The sequence below is a fragment of the Narcine bancroftii genome, chromosome 1, assembly GCF_036971445.1.
Source record: "Narcine bancroftii isolate sNarBan1 chromosome 1, sNarBan1.hap1, whole genome shotgun sequence".
NCBI lineage: Eukaryota > Metazoa > Chordata > Chondrichthyes > Torpediniformes > Narcinidae > Narcine > Narcine bancroftii.
Window position 1 is genome coordinate 387,704,553 of NC_091469.1, and position 19,306 is coordinate 387,723,858.

General features: G+C 38.3%; 1 protein-coding gene across 1 annotated transcript in view; it reads left to right on the forward strand.

Moving 5' to 3' along the window:
• The window catches only part of galnt12 (UDP-N-acetyl-alpha-D-galactosamine:polypeptide N-acetylgalactosaminyltransferase 12), an 88,838-nt gene that overhangs the window by 42,506 nt on the left and 27,026 nt on the right, over nt 1-19,306 (forward strand). Inside the window, exon 4 of the mRNA XM_069913628.1 lies at nt 5,391-5,576. Coding sequence (XP_069769729.1) covers nt 5,391-5,576 — 186 coding nt within the window. The remainder of the gene's footprint in view (nt 1-5,390; nt 5,577-19,306) is intronic.

Here is a 19,306-nt window from a genome sequence, read left to right on the forward strand (position 1 = left end):
TGCAAAATCTAAAGTAATTTGAAAAAAAATCAGTATCGTAGGATTTAATTATGTAAATTTCAGTTAAATCAGGGGTTGCTTCAGAGAACATTTACAATTTTAAACTTTTATTCATATTTATTCCCTTGATTTGTTTATTTATTTTTGCCATTTGTTTGGGGTTCTGGTTGATTGAATTCTGGATAATGGGGATTCCAATGTACTTTCAAAGTGGATGATCTTACATTTTTAAATGTTGTGTTTTATTTTACTTGTACTCGTCTGCACATACATCCTTGAGCTTTTGCAATATCCTCACAATCTATGCTAACACCCAATTTGATATCATTTGAAAACTGACATGTATCACACTATATTCCCTCATCTAAATTATTGTTTTAGCTTCTAATCCTTGTGCACCTCCAGTAACCTTAGCCTCACATGCAAAAAATGACCTTTGTCTTCCCATAAGAGTGAAACATGAAAGTTTGCAGATACTGTGATTGGAGTAAAAACACAAAAATTCTGGAGAAACGCAGCATGTCTCTCAGTATCCATAGAGGATAAATATATACAGGTACATAATTTTTAATCTGAAACCCTTGGGACCAGACACTTTTTGGAATTTAGAATTTTTCGGATAATAGAATAATAGTACATTAAGTAATCGCGATGATTTCAGATTCGCGCAAAACAAAGACATACTCCAACTAGAAGGGTCCCTTGTGGGTGGGGTGGGGGGCTTTAACAACTCCCCACAGCTTGGCCAATCTTCCCCGGCTTGAAACTATGGCAAGAGGCGGACTGGCAGCTCCTTTTGTGCCGTGTTTACCAGTGGCACCTGTTTCTGTCTAAGCAGTCTCTCTTTAATTGAATAAACTGTCATAATCTCAAGCTCACTGATAAATGCAAATTGTTCCATGCCACCATACGGTGCTGGATGGGGGTGAATCGTGACGGGTCATGTTTGGCGCCAAACGTGAGCTTTGGTGTGCCAACAACATCCATGGAAAACATTCAGTTTTCAGAGGTTTCAGTTTTTAGAATTTTGGATAAAGGATTATGTACTTGTATAACCAATGTTTTGGGGCTGAGCTGTTCTTCAAGGTGTGAGCAATGAGGAGGTAAGAGTCTGAATAAAAAGGCTAGGAGAGGAAAAATTAGAATTGATCAGCAGAGGGGACGAGTGTGTGTATGCGGGGCTGGAGGAAAGGAGACAGAAGGAAAAGGAAGGAGAGAGACAGCTAGAAGAAACGAGATGGGGAAGGGGAGAAACTAAGTGGGGGGAGGTGCACAGACAACAGGCAAAAGGCCAAAATTGGATTTATAGCAAAATCTCTGGTACTTGGCACCTATGAGAAATGCAGATGCTGGACATGTGAAATTACCAGTTGCATAAGGCACACTCTTACAATGCCCAATTAATTCATCTGCATTAAGAATAAACAGTTTAAAAGATGAAAGACAATGTAAAATGTAAAGTAATATGAGAAAAATAATTTTGTAATGTTTAATTATGAAAAGTTCATTTAAATTTGGTAATTCCTGTAATTTACAAAATTTAAATTTGAACCTCGGTCGCTGGCATTGTAACAGAGTTGTGCTAACCACAACAGTAACCATGCCGCCATCATAATGAACCTCCCCCAAATTTACAGATAAAGCCTTACTAATATACTTAATACTAATAAAGACTTTTATTAGGCAGGGATAAGGAGACAGTTAGGGAGTCCATGTAAACAGCATCTACTGCTTTTCCTTCATCAGCCATCTTTATCGCCATCTCAAAAAATCTCAATCAAATTGGTAAGACTTGACCTGCCATTCACTAAGCCAAGTTTATTGTCCATAATCTAACCATGATTTTACAAAGTATCCTAAAATGTCTTTTCCATTGGTTTATGTACCATTTCATCAGATGCAAGGATCGACAATGAGATAGACAACAGACTCGCCAAGGCAAATAGCGCCTTTGGAAGACTACACAAAAGAGTCTGGAAAAACAACCAACTGAAAAACCTCACAAAGATAAGCGTATACAGAGCCGTTGTCATACCCACACTCCTGTTCGGCTCCGAATCATGGGTCCTCTACCGGCACCACCTACGGCTCCTAGAACGCTTCCACCAGCGTTGTCTCCGCTCCATCCTCAACATCCATTGGAGCGCTCACACCCCTAACGTCGAGGTACTCGAGATGGCAGAGGTCGACAGCATCGAGTCCACGCTGCTGAAGATCCAGCTGCGCTGGATGGGTCACGTCTCCAGAATGGAGGACCATCGCCTTCCCAAGATCGTATTATATGGCGAGCTCTCCACTGGCCACCGTGACAGAGGTGCACCAAAGAAAAGGTACAAGGACTGCCTAAAGAAATCTCTTGGTGCCTACCACATTGACCACCGCCAGTGGGCTGATAACGCCTCAAACCGTGCATCTTGGCGCCTCACAGTTTGGCGGGCAGCAGCCTCCTTTGAAGAAGACCGCAGAGCCCACCTCACTGACAAAAGGCAAAGGAGGAAAAACCCAACACCCAACCCCAACCAACCAATTTTCCCTTGCAACCGCTGCAATCGTGTCTGCCTGTCCCGCATCGGACTGGTCAGCCACAAACGAGCCTGCAGCTGACGTGGACTTTTTACCCCCTCCATAAATCTTCGTCCGCGAAGCCAAGCCAAAGAAGATGTACCACTGATGCGAGGTTGACTGGCTTACCTTTTTCAAGATTATTCTTTTTTCCCTTTTTGAACCAAGGGTCAAAATTAGCTACTCACCTGTAGTCAGGGATCTCTCCTTTCACTAGTGGGGACCTGATGCTCTTCAAAAGACCTAACATCTAATTTTTCTTGATGTCAAAATGCCGTATGACCTGAGGATCTCCATATTCTTCTCTCAATCTACGTCAAACACCTTCTTGGTAAATATTCTTCAAAAATACTCATTTGGTACTTCGCCCACTTCCTATGAATCCATGCATAAATTCCCTTAGTTGTCTTTGACTCTCCCTAGTCATCCTCTTGTTTTTATTGCAAATATAAAACCCTTCTAATCAAGAACATTTAATGAACTGTTTTAGCCTTCCAAATGCTCTGCTTGAGCTCCTTCCAGCAATCATCATTATTTTAAAAAAACAGCAGAGAAAACGAAGTGTCAGATGATCTATTCTTGCTGACATCTTGTATAATATTCAAATTCACATCAACATCAATATATAGTCCTTAATTTTATAGGAGAATCGAAGCTAACAAATTAATCCGATCCCGTATCTGAAGTAAATAATAACTATTAAGAAAACACCTTTTCCAACAAATGCTCCCCATCCAAGCCCCTCAATCTCACTGTGACCATTCACCCTTCCCTTCCTCTCATTTTTTTTTCTGGATTACTTGCCATAGCATCTGACATCTGCTCAATTCCTTCACTTGCTGCTCAGGATCCCTGCCACTTTGTGAAGATAGTGGTCCAAGCTTCCCTTGAAGATTTAAATAATTCCTTGGAATTTAAATTATCTGTTTTATTTTTCATCCCTCCAAAGTGAATAACTTCAGATTTTCTTCATAATATTGCATCGGTCAACTTATCACTTAGTCATTTAATCAATCTACATCCTTATGTTCCCCTCATATCTTGCCAATTCACCTATCTTTGTATCATTGGCAAATTTTGCTGCCGTGTACTAGGCTTTTTCATCCAAATAAAGTAAAACCTCTGGTATTCAGAATTCAAGCATCTGGCAGCCTCAAGCAACCAGTAAAAAACAATAATTTAAAAAAATAAGAATAAAAAAAGGTAAAATTACACGTTTAAAATAGTAAATGTTCTCTGAAGTAACACATAAACCTTTGATGAAGATGGGAGCAAATATTCAGCCAGCGGAGGGCCTTGGTCATGCTTTGCTCGCAGCAGCTGTTTGAATAAAGTTGTATGAAATAGTATTGATGTCGTTCAGGATGACGACCTGGTTGATGCTGTTCACCATTGGGGTGACTCTCTTAGTATTTCCTCATCCCTGCTTAGTAAGAGTTGCCCAGTCAGAGGCTTTGCCAGTAAACTTGATGAAAGTGATTGGGGTCAACTATCTATAATGTTATTAATCTTTCAGGCAGTCCGTGCAGGGGGTGGAACCTGCAGATGCAGCAACTATTAAATGTTTTCAAAGAATGTGACTAAAAATAAAGTAAAATGGTTTAAAGTTTATATATTCTTTCTTTCAAGTTTGTTCAGTGGCAGAACAGTATAGTATTTTCATCTTTTAAACTGTTTATTCTTAATGCAGGTGTATTAATTGGACTTTGTAAGCACAAGTTTCTAGCAATCTGAAAATACACAACTTGTATCTACCAGTTCGCAAACGTGCCAGACACCAGGCGCTTTTCTGTATTGATGTAAATAGCTGAGACCACAGAACTGATCCCTGTGCCACCTTGCTCGTTACTTATTGCCAGTCCAATAATGACCAATTTGACTCAACTGTATACAGTTAACTAATGTCACAGTGCCAGTATTTTATCCTGTATCCTGTGCATAATTTTGCAATATACATAACTTTCAGGAAATCCAAATTTCACACTGTTACATCAAAATTAGAGAAAATTAGTCAAACAAAATCTCTCTTTCATGAAAAGCACATTGAATTTATTTGATTCTGATGATTTTCAAAAGTTTTGCTGTTATTCCCTTAATAATGGATGCCGTATTTTTCTTATGGACAGAGTAAACTGGCCTATAGTTTTCTGTTTTGTATCTTGCTTCATTTTTGAAATATGGCTTTGCATTTCTGCAGTACAGAAGTGATTATAGGTTTATTGGGTATTTATTTACACAAGCTCTACTGCCCCGCATCTGAAGTATCCATGATGAACAATAAACAGGAGAATTTATTATAAAGTGAATTATAAATGGTCTCAAGCCTTGGATATTGAAAATCTCAGATAAATGATGCCGTGATCAGCAGGTTGTTTCTAAAATTGAAGGCCTTCAGATTTTACCTTGTTCAAATTAATGTTTCATGAATATTTGATAATATCTTGGAAGCTTTGCACCTTCATTTCATTGTATCATTTGTGAGTCAATACAAAACAATGCTATATTTTCAATTATTGATAATGGATGGGGAGCATTTGTTGGAAAAGTTGTTTTCTTAATAGTTATTATTTACTTCAGATACGAGATTGGATTAATTTGTTAGCTTCGATCCTCCTATAAAATTAAGGACTATATATTGATGTTGATGTGAATTTGAATATTACATAAGATGTCAGCAAGAATAGATCATCTGACACTTCATTTTCTCTGCTGTTTTTTAAAATAATGGCTGTTATTCATTGTCATATTACTTAGTCATATAATAATTCAAACCAAGGATGTTTGAATGATTTGCAGACCAATTTCAGTCACAACTTTTTTTTTGTCAGAATCCATGAAGATGAATCAGCTGTCGTATGTCCTGTGATTGATGTCATTGCTTGGAATACCTTTGAATTTCTGGGAAATCCTGGAGAGCCTCAGATTGGAGGGTTTGATTGGAGGCTGGTCTTCACCTGGCACCAAATTCCTGATCATGAACGAAAACGAAGGCGATCCCCAATTGATGTTATCAGGTGAGTTACAGAATGATTAATCAACAAAGTTAAAAATCAGGGTTGATTCATTGAGTGCTTGCTGTACTCATATAACTGTTATACTGTCTGCAAAACAAATTAATGAAATTTTATTTTGCATTTTAAAATAAATAGAATTTTTTTTAGAAACTCTAAGTACTTTGACCTCTGAGTATGGTAGGATTTCATCTTAGGCAGCCAGACAAAACACATTTGCCTCAAGAGCAGATATAGTTCCAAATTAGTTGTGTTGTTTTGCAAATATTACAATAGCCCTGGAAAATTTGCTTCCTATAGAGTAAGGCTTGTGCATTCATTAAGTCTATAAAGGAAACCCATTTGTCCATGATTAACTTTATTTGCACTTCTTTATACCAGAGACAATTCCAGACTAATTTGGAGATTTTCATTGATCTACAAAAACAGCATTTAAAACCATACTGCTACTGATGGGTAAATAACTTTTGATAGATGCAGTCGGAAAATATTTTGTTGTGTTCAAGCCATGATATTTTTTTACTAGTTTTCTTATAGCGCAACGAGAATTTGTTTCTGTTTAATATTCTATTAGATTTATATTTTCCCAGTCTTGAAAAAGTTAGAACTTTTATGAGCTTTATTTTTAAGAGTCTTAAGAGGAACATTACATTTTATTAAGTTCAAATTTATTTCAAGGTTTAAGATTAGCAGACCTTTTTTGTCAGAATCCATGAAGATGAATCTGCTGTCGTATGCCCTGTGACAAATATTTTTTTTTTTTAAATGTCATGGTTGATATAAAATTATAGAACATTTGTTCTGCTGTGGTTGACTGCCTGAATACCATTTTAAAGGTTTAATGAATTCCATAATTAATTGCAAAATGGTGAAAATATGGCAGCAACTGTGGAGAGTGGAAACAAGGTTAACTCACCACTTCTGATGAATATTTGTTTTTTCCCCTCTGTAAATTCTGAGTATTTATAAAATTCTTTTTATTTCAATTTGTTTTTTCTTTTAAAAATTAAAAGGTGGCACGATCGTCTTAGCGTTTAGTGCAACGCCTTTACAGCACCAGCGATTGGAACTGGGGTTTGAATCCCACTCTCTCTTTTACGAGTTTGTATGTTCTCCCTGTGTCTATGTGTGTTTTCCCTGGGGGCTCCTGTTTCCTCCCACTGTATGAAACGTATCTGGGGTGTAGGTTAATTGGGTGACATGGACTCGTGGGCTGAAATGGCCTGTTACCGTGCTGTTATGTCCAAATTAAATTTAAATATAATTAGTTTTACAGGATGCAAACAAGCCCAACTCATCCATGCTGATCAAGATGCCTATCCAAACTAATCCCATTTGCCTTCATTTGGCCTGTATTCCTTTAAACCAGGGGTGGCCACCCTTTTAATGTTTAACTTTTAATTTAGACATACAGCACTGTGACCGGCAATTTCAGCTCACGAGTATGTACCGGGGGTGTAGGTTAATTGAGTGGCACAAATGACCTGTTACAATGCTGTATGTCAAAATTAAAAATGAAAAGGTTGGCCACCTCTGCTCTAAACCGTTCTTATCAATGTACCAAATGTTTTATAAACATTGTAATTGTACCTGCTCGTACCACCTCTTCTGGTTGCTTGTTCCATGTAACCACCACCCACTATTTGGGGGGAAAAAAATCATTTCCCTCAGATCCTCTTTAATTTTTTTTTCATCTAATGGTACAGACTATAAAAGGCTCCAAAAATGAACTAAAATTTAAAAACTGGACAATTCAAGCCCAATCTAGAACTACTTTTAAAAATCAATCATGATGCTGTATCTCCTTGTAGCATCTTGACCAAATGGGAGAATTACAGTAACCAGGAAATCAGTTATTCAATTTACAAATTTTTGCTATGATGCCTTGACTTTTTTGGCTAATGGCCTTGATGGTCAACACTGTTTTTCACTACAGCAAGAAATGTACCTCTCTGCATGTATAGGAATACACTGTACAGGTACTGAAATACCAATGATGCATTTTGTCAAGGCTTTTTCATTACCAAATTCCAGTTAACATATTTTCAATAAATGCTTCCTTTTTCTGTGTGGCTGCAAAGGCTGCTGGAGTGCTGAAGGCAAATTCACAGACTGAAGTGTCTAAAGGGACTCTCTTTTTCTTCTCTTTCTCTCTTACTGTAAGGGATGCCAGACGACACTAATGGTGACTCTTACTCTGTCTGAAGGCAGGCAGAAAGTAATTTTGTGTAATATTACGTATTCTCTGCTATTACATGACAATAAAGGAATCTTAAATCATGAATGTTTTGTAAATCAATGAATTGTTATAATTTTGCTATTGTATCCTTTGTAAAATCACTGATGACTGAGTGAGGACCCAACTTTACTGCAGCTTTCTATTTGTTTTGTAATAAATCTAGTAAAAGATGGTTAATATAAATTCTTATGAACATCATCTTTCCTTACTTATGCCATGTTGCCCGAATTGGTCACTATATTGCAGCTGTAGTTGTAGAATATTATGCATCATCTGTTGCACCCTGCAGCTAAGGTTTGTGGGGTTTAAATAAATGCATATATATGTACTTACCGTCTAAAGGATAAAATATTAATTGTAAGCTTGTTTTTTACCCCCAGCTTTCTTTAAAGTTGTAAATTTTATTTATTAATTTGTTTTCTTGTTTGTTTAATTTTTTTGTCAACATTGATTTGTTACAACATTCTCACTGGATGTACAGTGGTGCAGACAAATACCTGAGAGAAATTTACCCAATTAATTAAATGTAGAGAATATCGATAGATGGAGGTAATGGGGAGGGGGAATTATTTTTAAAAATTAAAACATAACAAAGTAGGTTGAAAAACATTCATTTTAACTTGACCCAAAAAAAACATCAAGAATATGTTCTTGCAGAGATTTGCAAAATAATTATCCCTCAAGTAAAGCATATTTAAACTACAGTAGGAAACTTTATTTTATGTGAAAGAAAACTTTGTTTTAAATTTGCATTGCTCAGATAGTGTCAATTCTTTTCAGATTAACTGGGAAAGCCAGCAAAGAAATGGCAGATGGAATTTAACTCTAACAAGTACATTGTGCATTTTGGGACGTTAAGTCAGACCAAGATTTGTATAGTGAATGGCAATGCCTTGGAGAGTGTTGTTGAACAGAGTGACTTCATACATAGTTCCCTGAAAATGGCACACTGGATGGTGAGAAAGGCACATAGCATGTTTGCCTTCATAAGTCAGGGCACTGAGTATAATGGTTGGGACATAATGTTACAATTGTACAAGGCGTTGGTGAGATCACATTTGAAGAATTCTGTACAGTTCTAATTGCCACTCTCTAAAAAGGATGTGATTAAGCTATAGAAGGTACAAAAAGGTTCAGAAGGACTTGAGTTATAAGAAGAGATTGAATCGGCAGGAACTGTTTTATCTGGCGCATTAGAAACTGAGGGTTTTCCTTGGAGGTTTATAGTTGTGAGGGGCATAACTAGGGAATATAATTGCAGTCTTTTGACTAAGATAGGGAGGTCCTAAAATTATTATTTCTTAATGAGTGCCTCTGATTTCATTTCTATGTGCTGCTATTTTTTTAGACCAGGAGAATGTTTGTGATCATTTGCGACTTTTCCAGTTTTATCTATATTATTAATTTACTTTATTTTGATAATACTTAACATTTGAATTCTGTTGGAAAGAGCAAGGGGCAGGTCGTAGGATTCGTCTTGTGCCTGCATGTCAAGGTCAACCCAATGCTACCCCTGCAGGTCGACTGAGTTTCTGTGGACAAGTAATTTCCTACAATCATGAGCAATAATAGTTGAGAATGATGAAGTTTGCATGTGGTGACTAAACCACAGTGGATCTACTGAATTTTGTTTGCTTGCTGGAATCGATCCACAATATGGACTTAAAAAAACATATAGAACTTTATTCCTGTCATGAAAGGAAAGATGTTCTTTATTCTACCTTTTCATCTTTAATGGCTATAATGGATTGACTGCAGTCACTTTCATGTGTGAATACTGGCAGAATGCTCGACCATTGGAAATAACACAGTGCTGTTAGTTCTTATGCACAACTCAGGTTTGCAGTTGAGCATTTCTCACAAGAGTGCCATCAGCAATGAAAATATGGTCTGCCTTTTGTTTCCAGAAGAATTCTAGCTTCAGAATACTGTTGTATTGAAGAGCTACGGAGCTCAAATTGGCAAATGTGGACTAAAGATTAAGTCTAGAGCTTCTGTGCCATAGTGGAATTGTTAAGCGACTATACCACATTAAATGGCTTAATTTTTTTTCATCCCCTTGACACCAAACTAATAATGTCGACTTAAGAATTAGAACATTGTAATTTTTTTGTGTAAAGTTTAAATGCATGTTGCCATGTGCTACCATCCTTGGAAGCACCTGTCATTGTTTTACTAATTAACAAAATGCTTTAAAATTCTTGTTAGTTATTACATAAAAAAATAATGAAAATGGGTTAAAAATTTAGGTGGGGTGTTTTCTGTTTGGGATTTTGTTACAATAAACCGTCGTAAAAGCTTTACTGAGAGATATAGTTACTTGTTACAAGACTTCGACACCGTGAGTAGGAAAGGGCTTTAGCAAATACTAGAGCGCCTCGGATACCCCCCAAAGTTCCTCAACTTGGTTATCCAACTGCACGAAAACCAACAAGGTCGGGTCAGATACAGCAATGAGCTCCATTAACAATGGTGTGAAGCAAGGCTGCGTTGTCACACCAACCCTCTTTTCAATCTTCTTCAGCATGATGCTGAAACAAGCCATGAAAGATCGCAACAATGAAGACTCTGTTTACATCCGGTACAGCACGGATGGCAGTCTCTTCAATCTGAGGCGCCTGCAAGCTCACACCAAGACACAAGAGCAACTTGTCCGTGAACTACTCTTTGCAGACGATGCCGCTTTAGTTGCCCATTCAGAGCCAGCTCTTCAGCGCTTGACGTCCTGTTTTGCAGAAACTGCCAAAATGTTTGACCTGAAAGTTAGCCTGAAGAAAACTGAGGTCCTCCATCAGCCAGCTCCCCACCATGACCACCAGCCCCCCCACATCTCCATCGGGCACACAATACTCAAAACGGTCAACCAGTTTACCTATCTCGGCTGCACCATTTCATCGGATGCAAGTATCGACAACGAGATAGACAACAGACTCGTCAAGGCTAATAGCGCCTTTGGAAGACTACACAAAAGAGTCTGGAAAAACAACCAACTGAAAAACCTCACAAAGATTAGCATATACAGAGCCGTTGTCATACCCACATTCCTGTAAGGCTCCGAATCATGAGTCCTCTACCAGCATCACCTACGACTCCTAGAACGCTTCCACCAGCGTTGTCTCCGTTCCATCCTCAATATTCATTGGAGCGACTTCATCTCCAACATTGAAGTACTCGAGATGGCAGAGGCCGACAGCATTGAATCCATGCTGCTGAAGATCCAACTGCACTGGGTAGGTCACGTCTCCAGAATGGAGGACCATCGCCTTCCCAAGATCGTGTTGTATGGCGAGCTCTCCACTGGCCACCGTGACAGAGGTGCACCAAAGAAGAGGTACAAGGACTGCCTAAAGATATCTCTTGGTGCCTGCCACATTGACCACCGCCAGTGGGCTGATATCGCCTCAAACCGTGCCAATTGGTGCCTCACAGTTCAGTGGGCAGCAACCTCCTTTGAAGAAGTCCGCAGAGCCCACCTCACTGTCAAAAGACAAAGGAGGAAAAACCCAACCAACCAATTTTCCCTTGCAACCGCTGCAACCGTGTCTGCCTGTCCCGCATCGGACTTGTCAGCCACAAACGAGCCTGCAGCTGACGTGGACATTACCCCTCCATAAATCTTCGTCCGCAAAGCCAAGCCAAAAAAAAGAAAACAAGTCCAAAGGACTAAAAAAACTAGCAGCAACAGAAATTCACCAAGACAATGGCTACTTAAACAAAACTGGTTTATTTTCTTAATCCACAATAATAAGATCAATACTCATTATTATTAACTTAACCTAAATTAAACCCCCCCCCCCCCGCTAATTTTAAGCGCTGGTGTATGTAATGTTTATGTGTTCAGGAAAGTTCTTTTTCACTGTCCAGTTATTCAGTTTTTACTTTTCCAAGTTCACAAGTATCAGGAAATCTTCCATATTGTGCACAGGCTCTGGTGCTTTAACTTAAGTTGATATCACTCAGGAAGACCTTTTGTTGTTTCAGAGAGATTATTCATTGTTCCTTGGACACACAAACTGATCTCCTTCAATCAAAGTCTTACTGAAGAAACTTGCTCCCTCTTGAGTTTTTCTAAAAGATATCCCCTTCTTCCAGGTGACCACAAAGAGTTCTTCTTTTCCCCTATTTCAGGAGAAACACAACAACCAGTCACAACCTCTGCAATTGACTACAGAGATTTGGAATAGGCTGAACTCAGAACCTGTCTTTGGTCCATTAACACCTACTTGTGAAACTTTCATAAGCACTTCCCATTGTCTCGGTAAAGCTAACTTCGGAGATGGTCCACTCTTGCATGGCAAATGAGATGTTTGTGAAATGTGACATAACTAAACCTCACAATCTTACCCTTTTTAATATCTATTTTATCATAATTTTATTAAATTATTCTGTAACAGTATGAATATTCATCCCTTACAAAATTAATCTACAAGTTATGAACTCTTTTTAAATAATGAGCCAATTACTAATTATTAAGGAAAATGATCTGCAAATGAACAGGCCTCTTGATGTTTTTAGATTTTTGTAATTACTTTTGATTAATTTGTTTTAAACTTGGAGCATGGTAACAGGCCTTTCAGCCCATGCTGCCCAATCATACCGAAATGACCTATACCTCCAGTACGTTTTGAATGGTGGGAAGAAACTGGAGTGCCTGAAGGAAACTGATACAGACACTGGGAGAATGTACAAACCCCTTACTGTTGGCTTGGGATTCTGGTCCTGGTCACTGGCGCTGTAATAGTGTTGCACTAACTGCTATACTAATCATGCCAGCCTTGTTTTACCTTTTGTTTATTACAATATAATCTCCTGTTTTAAGGTTGCCCTGTGAAAAACAACCTTTTCTAAATCATGAAATTGCAGTTTTTTCTTCTTTAAATTATAAAGTGCAAATTTAATGTTTGATTTTATTAAATCTAAATTTGTAATTTATTTGTCATTCTATATTTAGATGTACAGAAGGTCTAAAATAGTTTTATAAGTACTTATTTGGCATATACAGAAATCTAACTCATAAATCCCTATTGCTATGAGCCCAGAGGACCCCAAAACCCAGCAACAATAGAAATTCACCAAGACAAATGGTTACCTGAACAAAAGTTGCCTTTAATTATCTTTAAACATGAAAACAGGATCAAACTTCAACTTATTACTATTAACTTAACCCCCTTCTAATTCTAGAATGTGTATGTAATACAAGTTCAGAAACGTTCTTTAATTTACAGTCCAATCTCACTTCTCACACCTCCAAGTTCACTGGTTGCAGGCAATTCTTATACTGTACACAAAATGTAACATTTATGAAATTCACCAAGTTTTGGTGCTTGAAAGGTAAATGGTTACCGCTCAAGAAGACTCTTGTCAGCTTTCAGAGAGAGATTTTTGTTCATTGGACACCCACAACTGGTTCCTTCTGATCAGCCACTTCAGTGTCTTGCCAAATAAATTTGCCCCATCAGGGTTTTCCAGATGATAACCTCTTTCTTTCCGGTCATCACAGGGTTCCTTTTTTACCCTTATTTCAAGTGAAACATTATACAGCCAACCATCTTCTCTTGTATGGACCACAAGGGGTTTGACTGCAGCATTGGACCCAATTTTCTGAGTTCATTCATCTGTTGCTTTCCAAAACAATGATCCATTACTCCACAGCATGCCCAGCTAACACCTACTTGTGAAGTCCTTGTAGGCATTCTTCAAAGTTTTTGCAAAGGCACTCAGAGCCTGAATTGTCTGGCTTGAGCAGAGCTCTGGCATTTTAAATGAGATCTGTTTTGAAGTATTTGTATGTGACCTACACTAAAAAAAACCTGTCACAATTTATCTCCTTTTAAAACCTATCTGTATGCAATATAAAGTATTATCTAATCTGACACTGTCAATATTTGTGTTCACTGAACCCCACTTGTAATGAAGTACACATCTTAACTATCACAATCTTTCTTTTTCTTCATGTGCCTTTTGAGCTATTAAATGCCAATATCTTGATCATCATTTATTACTCTCTATGGCAGCAAGTTCCATACTTTGACAATTACATTTTAGGTAAAATGCCTTGAATATATTATTTAATTTATTGTTCATCTTGCATTGGTGGCCTCTGTTTATGCTTTCCTAAAAGTGGCAACAAATTGTCTGGGGCTCATTTTATATTAAGCTTTACCTTAGTACTCTCTTTAATATGACAGGCAAAACCTATGTAACAGTAATTCTTGTTATTTAAACTCTTCAGATCCTGTTGTATCCATTTTATTTATTATAGGATGATCTGGGTGTGCTCTATGGTTCAATATAATTTTTCTCTATATTGTTTACTTATTTAATCTTATCCCTCTATGATGAAACCCAAAAGATTGTTTAGTTTTATTGACTTGATATGTGTCCAGTTTATAGTTATCACACGATCACACACAAAATATAAGAGCAGAAGTAGGCCAATCAGCCCGTTGGGTCTTTTCTGCCATTTAATCCTTATCACTTAGCCCTTCTCCTCTGTTTTTCCCCTGTTACCCTTGATGCCCTGACTAATCAAATACCTGTCAATTTCTGTCTTAAATACACCCAACAACCTTGCTTCCACTACCTCCTGTGGCAACAAGTTTAGCCTCTGGCTAAATAAATTTCTCTGCATTTCTGTTTTGAATTGACAACTTTGTATCTGAAAATTGAGGCCTCTTGTCCTCGATTCTCTTACCGTGGGAAAGAACTTTGTCACATCTATTTTATCCAGGCCTTTCAACATTCAAAATGTCTCTATGTCCCTCCACCCACCCACCCCCATCCTTCTGTACTCCAACAAGAATTTTCCAAGAGCCGACAAACATTTCTCATGTGCTAACCCTTTCATTTCTGGCATCATTCTAGAAAATCTTCTCCTAATACTCTCTAATGCTAACACATCCTTTTTCAAATAAGGCACCCAAAATTGTGCATAGCACTCCAAGTGAGGTCTCATCTGCACCCTATAGAGGCTTATCTTTACATCCCTGCTCTTGTATGCTGTTCCTCTAGAAATAAATGCCAACAGTGCACTCAGATTTTTTCACTGCTGACCTGGAGTTTAACCTTTTGGATATCCTGCAAAAAGACTCCCAAGTCCCTTTGCACCTCTGAACTTTGAATTTTTTTCCCTATCTAAATAATAGTCTGCTCATCTATTTCTTGTACCAGAGTGTGTGACTTCACCGCAAGATTGTCCTAATCTACCCAAGTCTCTCTGCAGCCTTTCTGTGTCCTCAGCACCACCAGCTCTACCAGCTATTTTGATGTCATCGCAAATTTACCCAAATCATTTACATACAATGTAAAAAGAAGTGACCCCAACACTGACCTCTGTGGAATGCCACAAGTAACACAACCAACCCAAATTGGATCACCTTATTCCCACTCTCTGGTTCCTTCCTATTACCCATGCTCTACCCATCCTTTCTGTAATTCCATGAGCTCTCCTCCTGTGAAGCAGCCTTGTCAAAGGCCTTTGGAATATCCTCAGATTCTCCCTTGTCTATCTTGTTTATTATCTCCTCACCTGCTTGTCATCCTTGCTGCACACTATCCCTGGTTTATTTCTATTTCGCCCTTCATCAGCTCTGACACTCTGGTTCCCATCCTCCTGCAAAATTAGTTTAAATCTTCACTTCGTTTTCCCAGAGTATTTTATTGCTCTTCCCCTTTTTAATTCTGAACAATAGAGGACAGCCTTATTTTTATGCAAAACTTGAAACCTCACACTTGCTTGTGTTGTATTTCATTTGTCATTTATTGGCCATTCTATGATTCATCCAAGTATAACTATAATTTATTACAGTCCTCCAAAGCATCCCAGTCTTGATAATAGCAATACAATTAGGTAAAATCGTCAAATTGTCCCAATAAAAGCTCTGCACATTGCTGATCACAGCACTGATTGTAGGGCCCACTCGCCACTGAATAATTAACCTTCAGATCTACTTTCTTCTTTTGGTGTTGCAGCCAAATAACTGTTCATTCTTCAAGTCAACCTGTGAATTGTCATTCTCTAACCTTCATTAGGGTTTTGTGATACTATTATTAATATTGTTTACATCTTATTAACAGCACTCAGTCTTGATGTGCGTGCATTTTCTTGAGGTTAAATGACATAAAATCAGATATAATTAATTTTTAACAAAAATATTTGTATTAGTTTATAGTTGTGATCATCTAGTCATCGATTGGAATTTAGGAACTTGCTAAAGATTATCTTAAACCGAGAAAGTTGTTGACACCTCGCTATTGCTAACTGTTTTGGAACTGAGACCAAATATTATTCATCAGGGTGGGGGGGCGTAATATATGACGACGTGGGGTTAGACTGCAAATCCCTACTCTCCTCAAAAGTTGAAAAAAAGTCAAAACATGTTGTTTGAAGCCCCCCCCCCGTTGTAAATCGGCCACAACGTCAGTGCAGACTAACTCAATACTGCAAGCATTACTACGAAGCGCGCAGTATAAATCAGTTCCCCACATCATTGCGTACACATAATGGTGTCATATCCAACACTCTTCCCCCTCGCCCACCCAGCATACATAGTCTTTGAAACATTTAGATGGGTGTCTGTTCGTTTGGATCCACAGAGAGGGATGGTATCATTCGGAGAATTTTGTTGTAAAGGAGCTCAAGGCATGATCTGTTCCGGTTTATCGATCAGGATATAACTGGGTGGTGGAGAATATGATCTGAGTGGTACTTTTGGAGTTGGGGTGCAAAGATCCAGCAGACTGCTTGCCTGGTTTCAGGTGCCCTTCTTGATGGTATCACCTCGATCGGTGATCTCAGCCCTTCTCAGTGTCCGTCGACTTGCGGTGGAGATGCTTCTACTGGTAGCCAGGTCAACCCTTCACTGAACGTATCATCCTTTCCAGCTTCGGGCATCATTGTGTCATCCATTGGTCTTAGTTGGTCAATTATGTCTTTTCCATATCATGTCTCCCACTAGGATGTGATAAGAGTATTGCCTCAGTTTTTTCAAGACTACTCCCTGCACCCATGGTACTTTGTGGATGCGGTAGTTTTGCACCAACACTGGTTCCCCACTTCAATTGATCTTGGGTCTCCTTTAGCGGAAGCTGTCTGTTGCAGTCTGAAGTTGATATTTAGATGTATTGACGACAGTCTTGTCCTTGGATTTCTCCTGAACATCAGCTCCTCTGGTGTTGTTTTGGTGGTTGAGTGTGGTGTGTAACTCAGCAGGAATTATTTTTTTTAAGGGACAACGATGAGTCTGAATTTGGTCTCATTTTCATGGCTTTCTTGAAAGTTTGTATGAAACGTTCTGGTTCTCTGTTTGTACTGGGATGGGATGGTCTGGTGCAGACAGTATGTGGCGAATGATATTGTTGTGCATGAAAGCTTTAAATTCTGCTGATACCAATTCTGGGCTGTTGTCTGAGTCGAGCTCAATGGGTAATCCATATGTTGTTAAAACTTCTCTGAGTTTTTCAATGGTCTGACCCGCAGTCGTTTTTTCCACACTGATTACAATCGGCCATTTTGAGTGTGCGTCAACTACTATTAGGAAATTCTTTACCGTGAATGGCCCCGCAAAGCCTATGTGGATGCAATGCCATGGTTGTGATGGCCATTTCCATGGGTTTGCTTCAGCCTGAGGTGCTTGGGCTGTGCCTCCTGGCATGTTCTGCACCTTCTGACTGTGTGCTCAATATCTTCCCCTATGGAAGGCCACCAGTTGTGCATCCTGGCTAGTGCTTTCATACGCACTATCCCTGGGCGGTTATTGTGTAGTTCGGCCAGGACAACTTACTGCCACTTCTTGGGAATGATTGTCTGGATTCCCCATAGTAGGCATCTTTCTTTGATGGACAGTTCGCCACGCCTGGTGTAATAGGGTTTCATTTCTTCTGACATTTCATGATCTTCTGGCCAGCCATTGTTTGTGAAATAGAATATTCTGGATGGTATTATACCTTTCTGGGTTTCCTTACTGATCCCCTTTGCTGTTATCGGAAGTTGATTCAGTTGGCTTTTATTTATTACTCTTGCTTCTGATGTCCATTTGACAATTGTTTCATTCTGCTCTGTATCTGGGAGCGATAAGCGGGAGAGGGCATCTGCGTGGTTATTCTGTAGTGCTGGTTTGTGTTTTAAATCAAAATTGTTCACTGCCAGTAGCATCACCCACCTTTGAATTCAGGCCCTTTTTATTGATCCCAATATTAGACTCAGTGGTTTGTTGTCTGTCACCAATGTAAACTTGCGTCCATACAGGTATTGGTGAAATCTTTTTACCCCAAAGATGATGGCTTGTCCATCTCTTTCCAATTGAGCATAGTTCCACTCACAAGCAGTTAGTGATTGGGAGGTGTAAGCCATGGGTTGTTCTCCCTTTTCAGTTTTCTGTGACAGTATGGCACCCAATCCCATGGGCGATGCATCTACTACCAGTGTTAGTTCTTTGTCTGGGTTGTAATGAATTAAGACATGGTTATTGCTTATTAAAATTGTTTTTAGTTCATCAACAGCTCGTTTGGTTTCTGTGTTCCAGTACCATTTCTTATTCTTAAGTAGTTCATTCAGGGGATTACATAACATAGACATGTTTGGAATGTTAGAATGTGTCGGTGATGATGGTTCTGTTTTGTTGGTCGGGTAGGGAGCATTCTGTACAGCTTCTGTACCCTTGTCCATTTGTACCCCTTCCTTATTGATGCTGAAACCTAAATAGGTTACTGATTGTGCCATGAACACACATTTGTCTTTTTGTAGTCGGAGGTTTGCCTGTTGTAGTTCTTAAAAAGAGATTGGGTTGGATCTGTATTGGATTCTACATTTAATTCCAAGGCCAGGGGAGTATTAATAAATAAAAAATTACCAATTTAAAATATTGGATACAACTATAGATAAAGCAGGGAGATATGTAATGATTAATTGACAAATTTATTCACAATATTGAACATTAATGAATATATATACACGAAATGTGGATGATGGGAAATTTATACAAGATATTTTAATGCAATTATCAAGTGCCCAGGCGAAAATAATAATGGGTGGAGATTTTAATTTTACTTTTGATTCAAAACTGGATAGATCAGATGGAAATATTGTTAAAAGTAATTAAAATCGTGACATGTTCAATGAATGAGATGAGACTTGTTAATAGTTGGAGGAAAATTCATCCGAATGATGGGGACTATTTTTATTAGACTAAGGCGTAGTCACGTATTTATATGTTTTTAGTCTCTACACAATGACAGAAGATTGAATATCAAGCAAGAATATTATTCTTTAGTGATGCCAATTGCGTTGGAAGAACAAAATATAGGTTATAGATGGAGATTTAATACAAAACTTTTAAGGAGGAAGGACTTTTATGAATTTGAGAAAACAGATAGTTTTTTCTAGAAATTAATGAACACTCAGTACCAAATAAATTTATTATATGTGAGTCCATGAAAGCCTATTTAAGAGGACAAATAATAAGTTACACATCTAAAATAAAGAAGGGATATATGA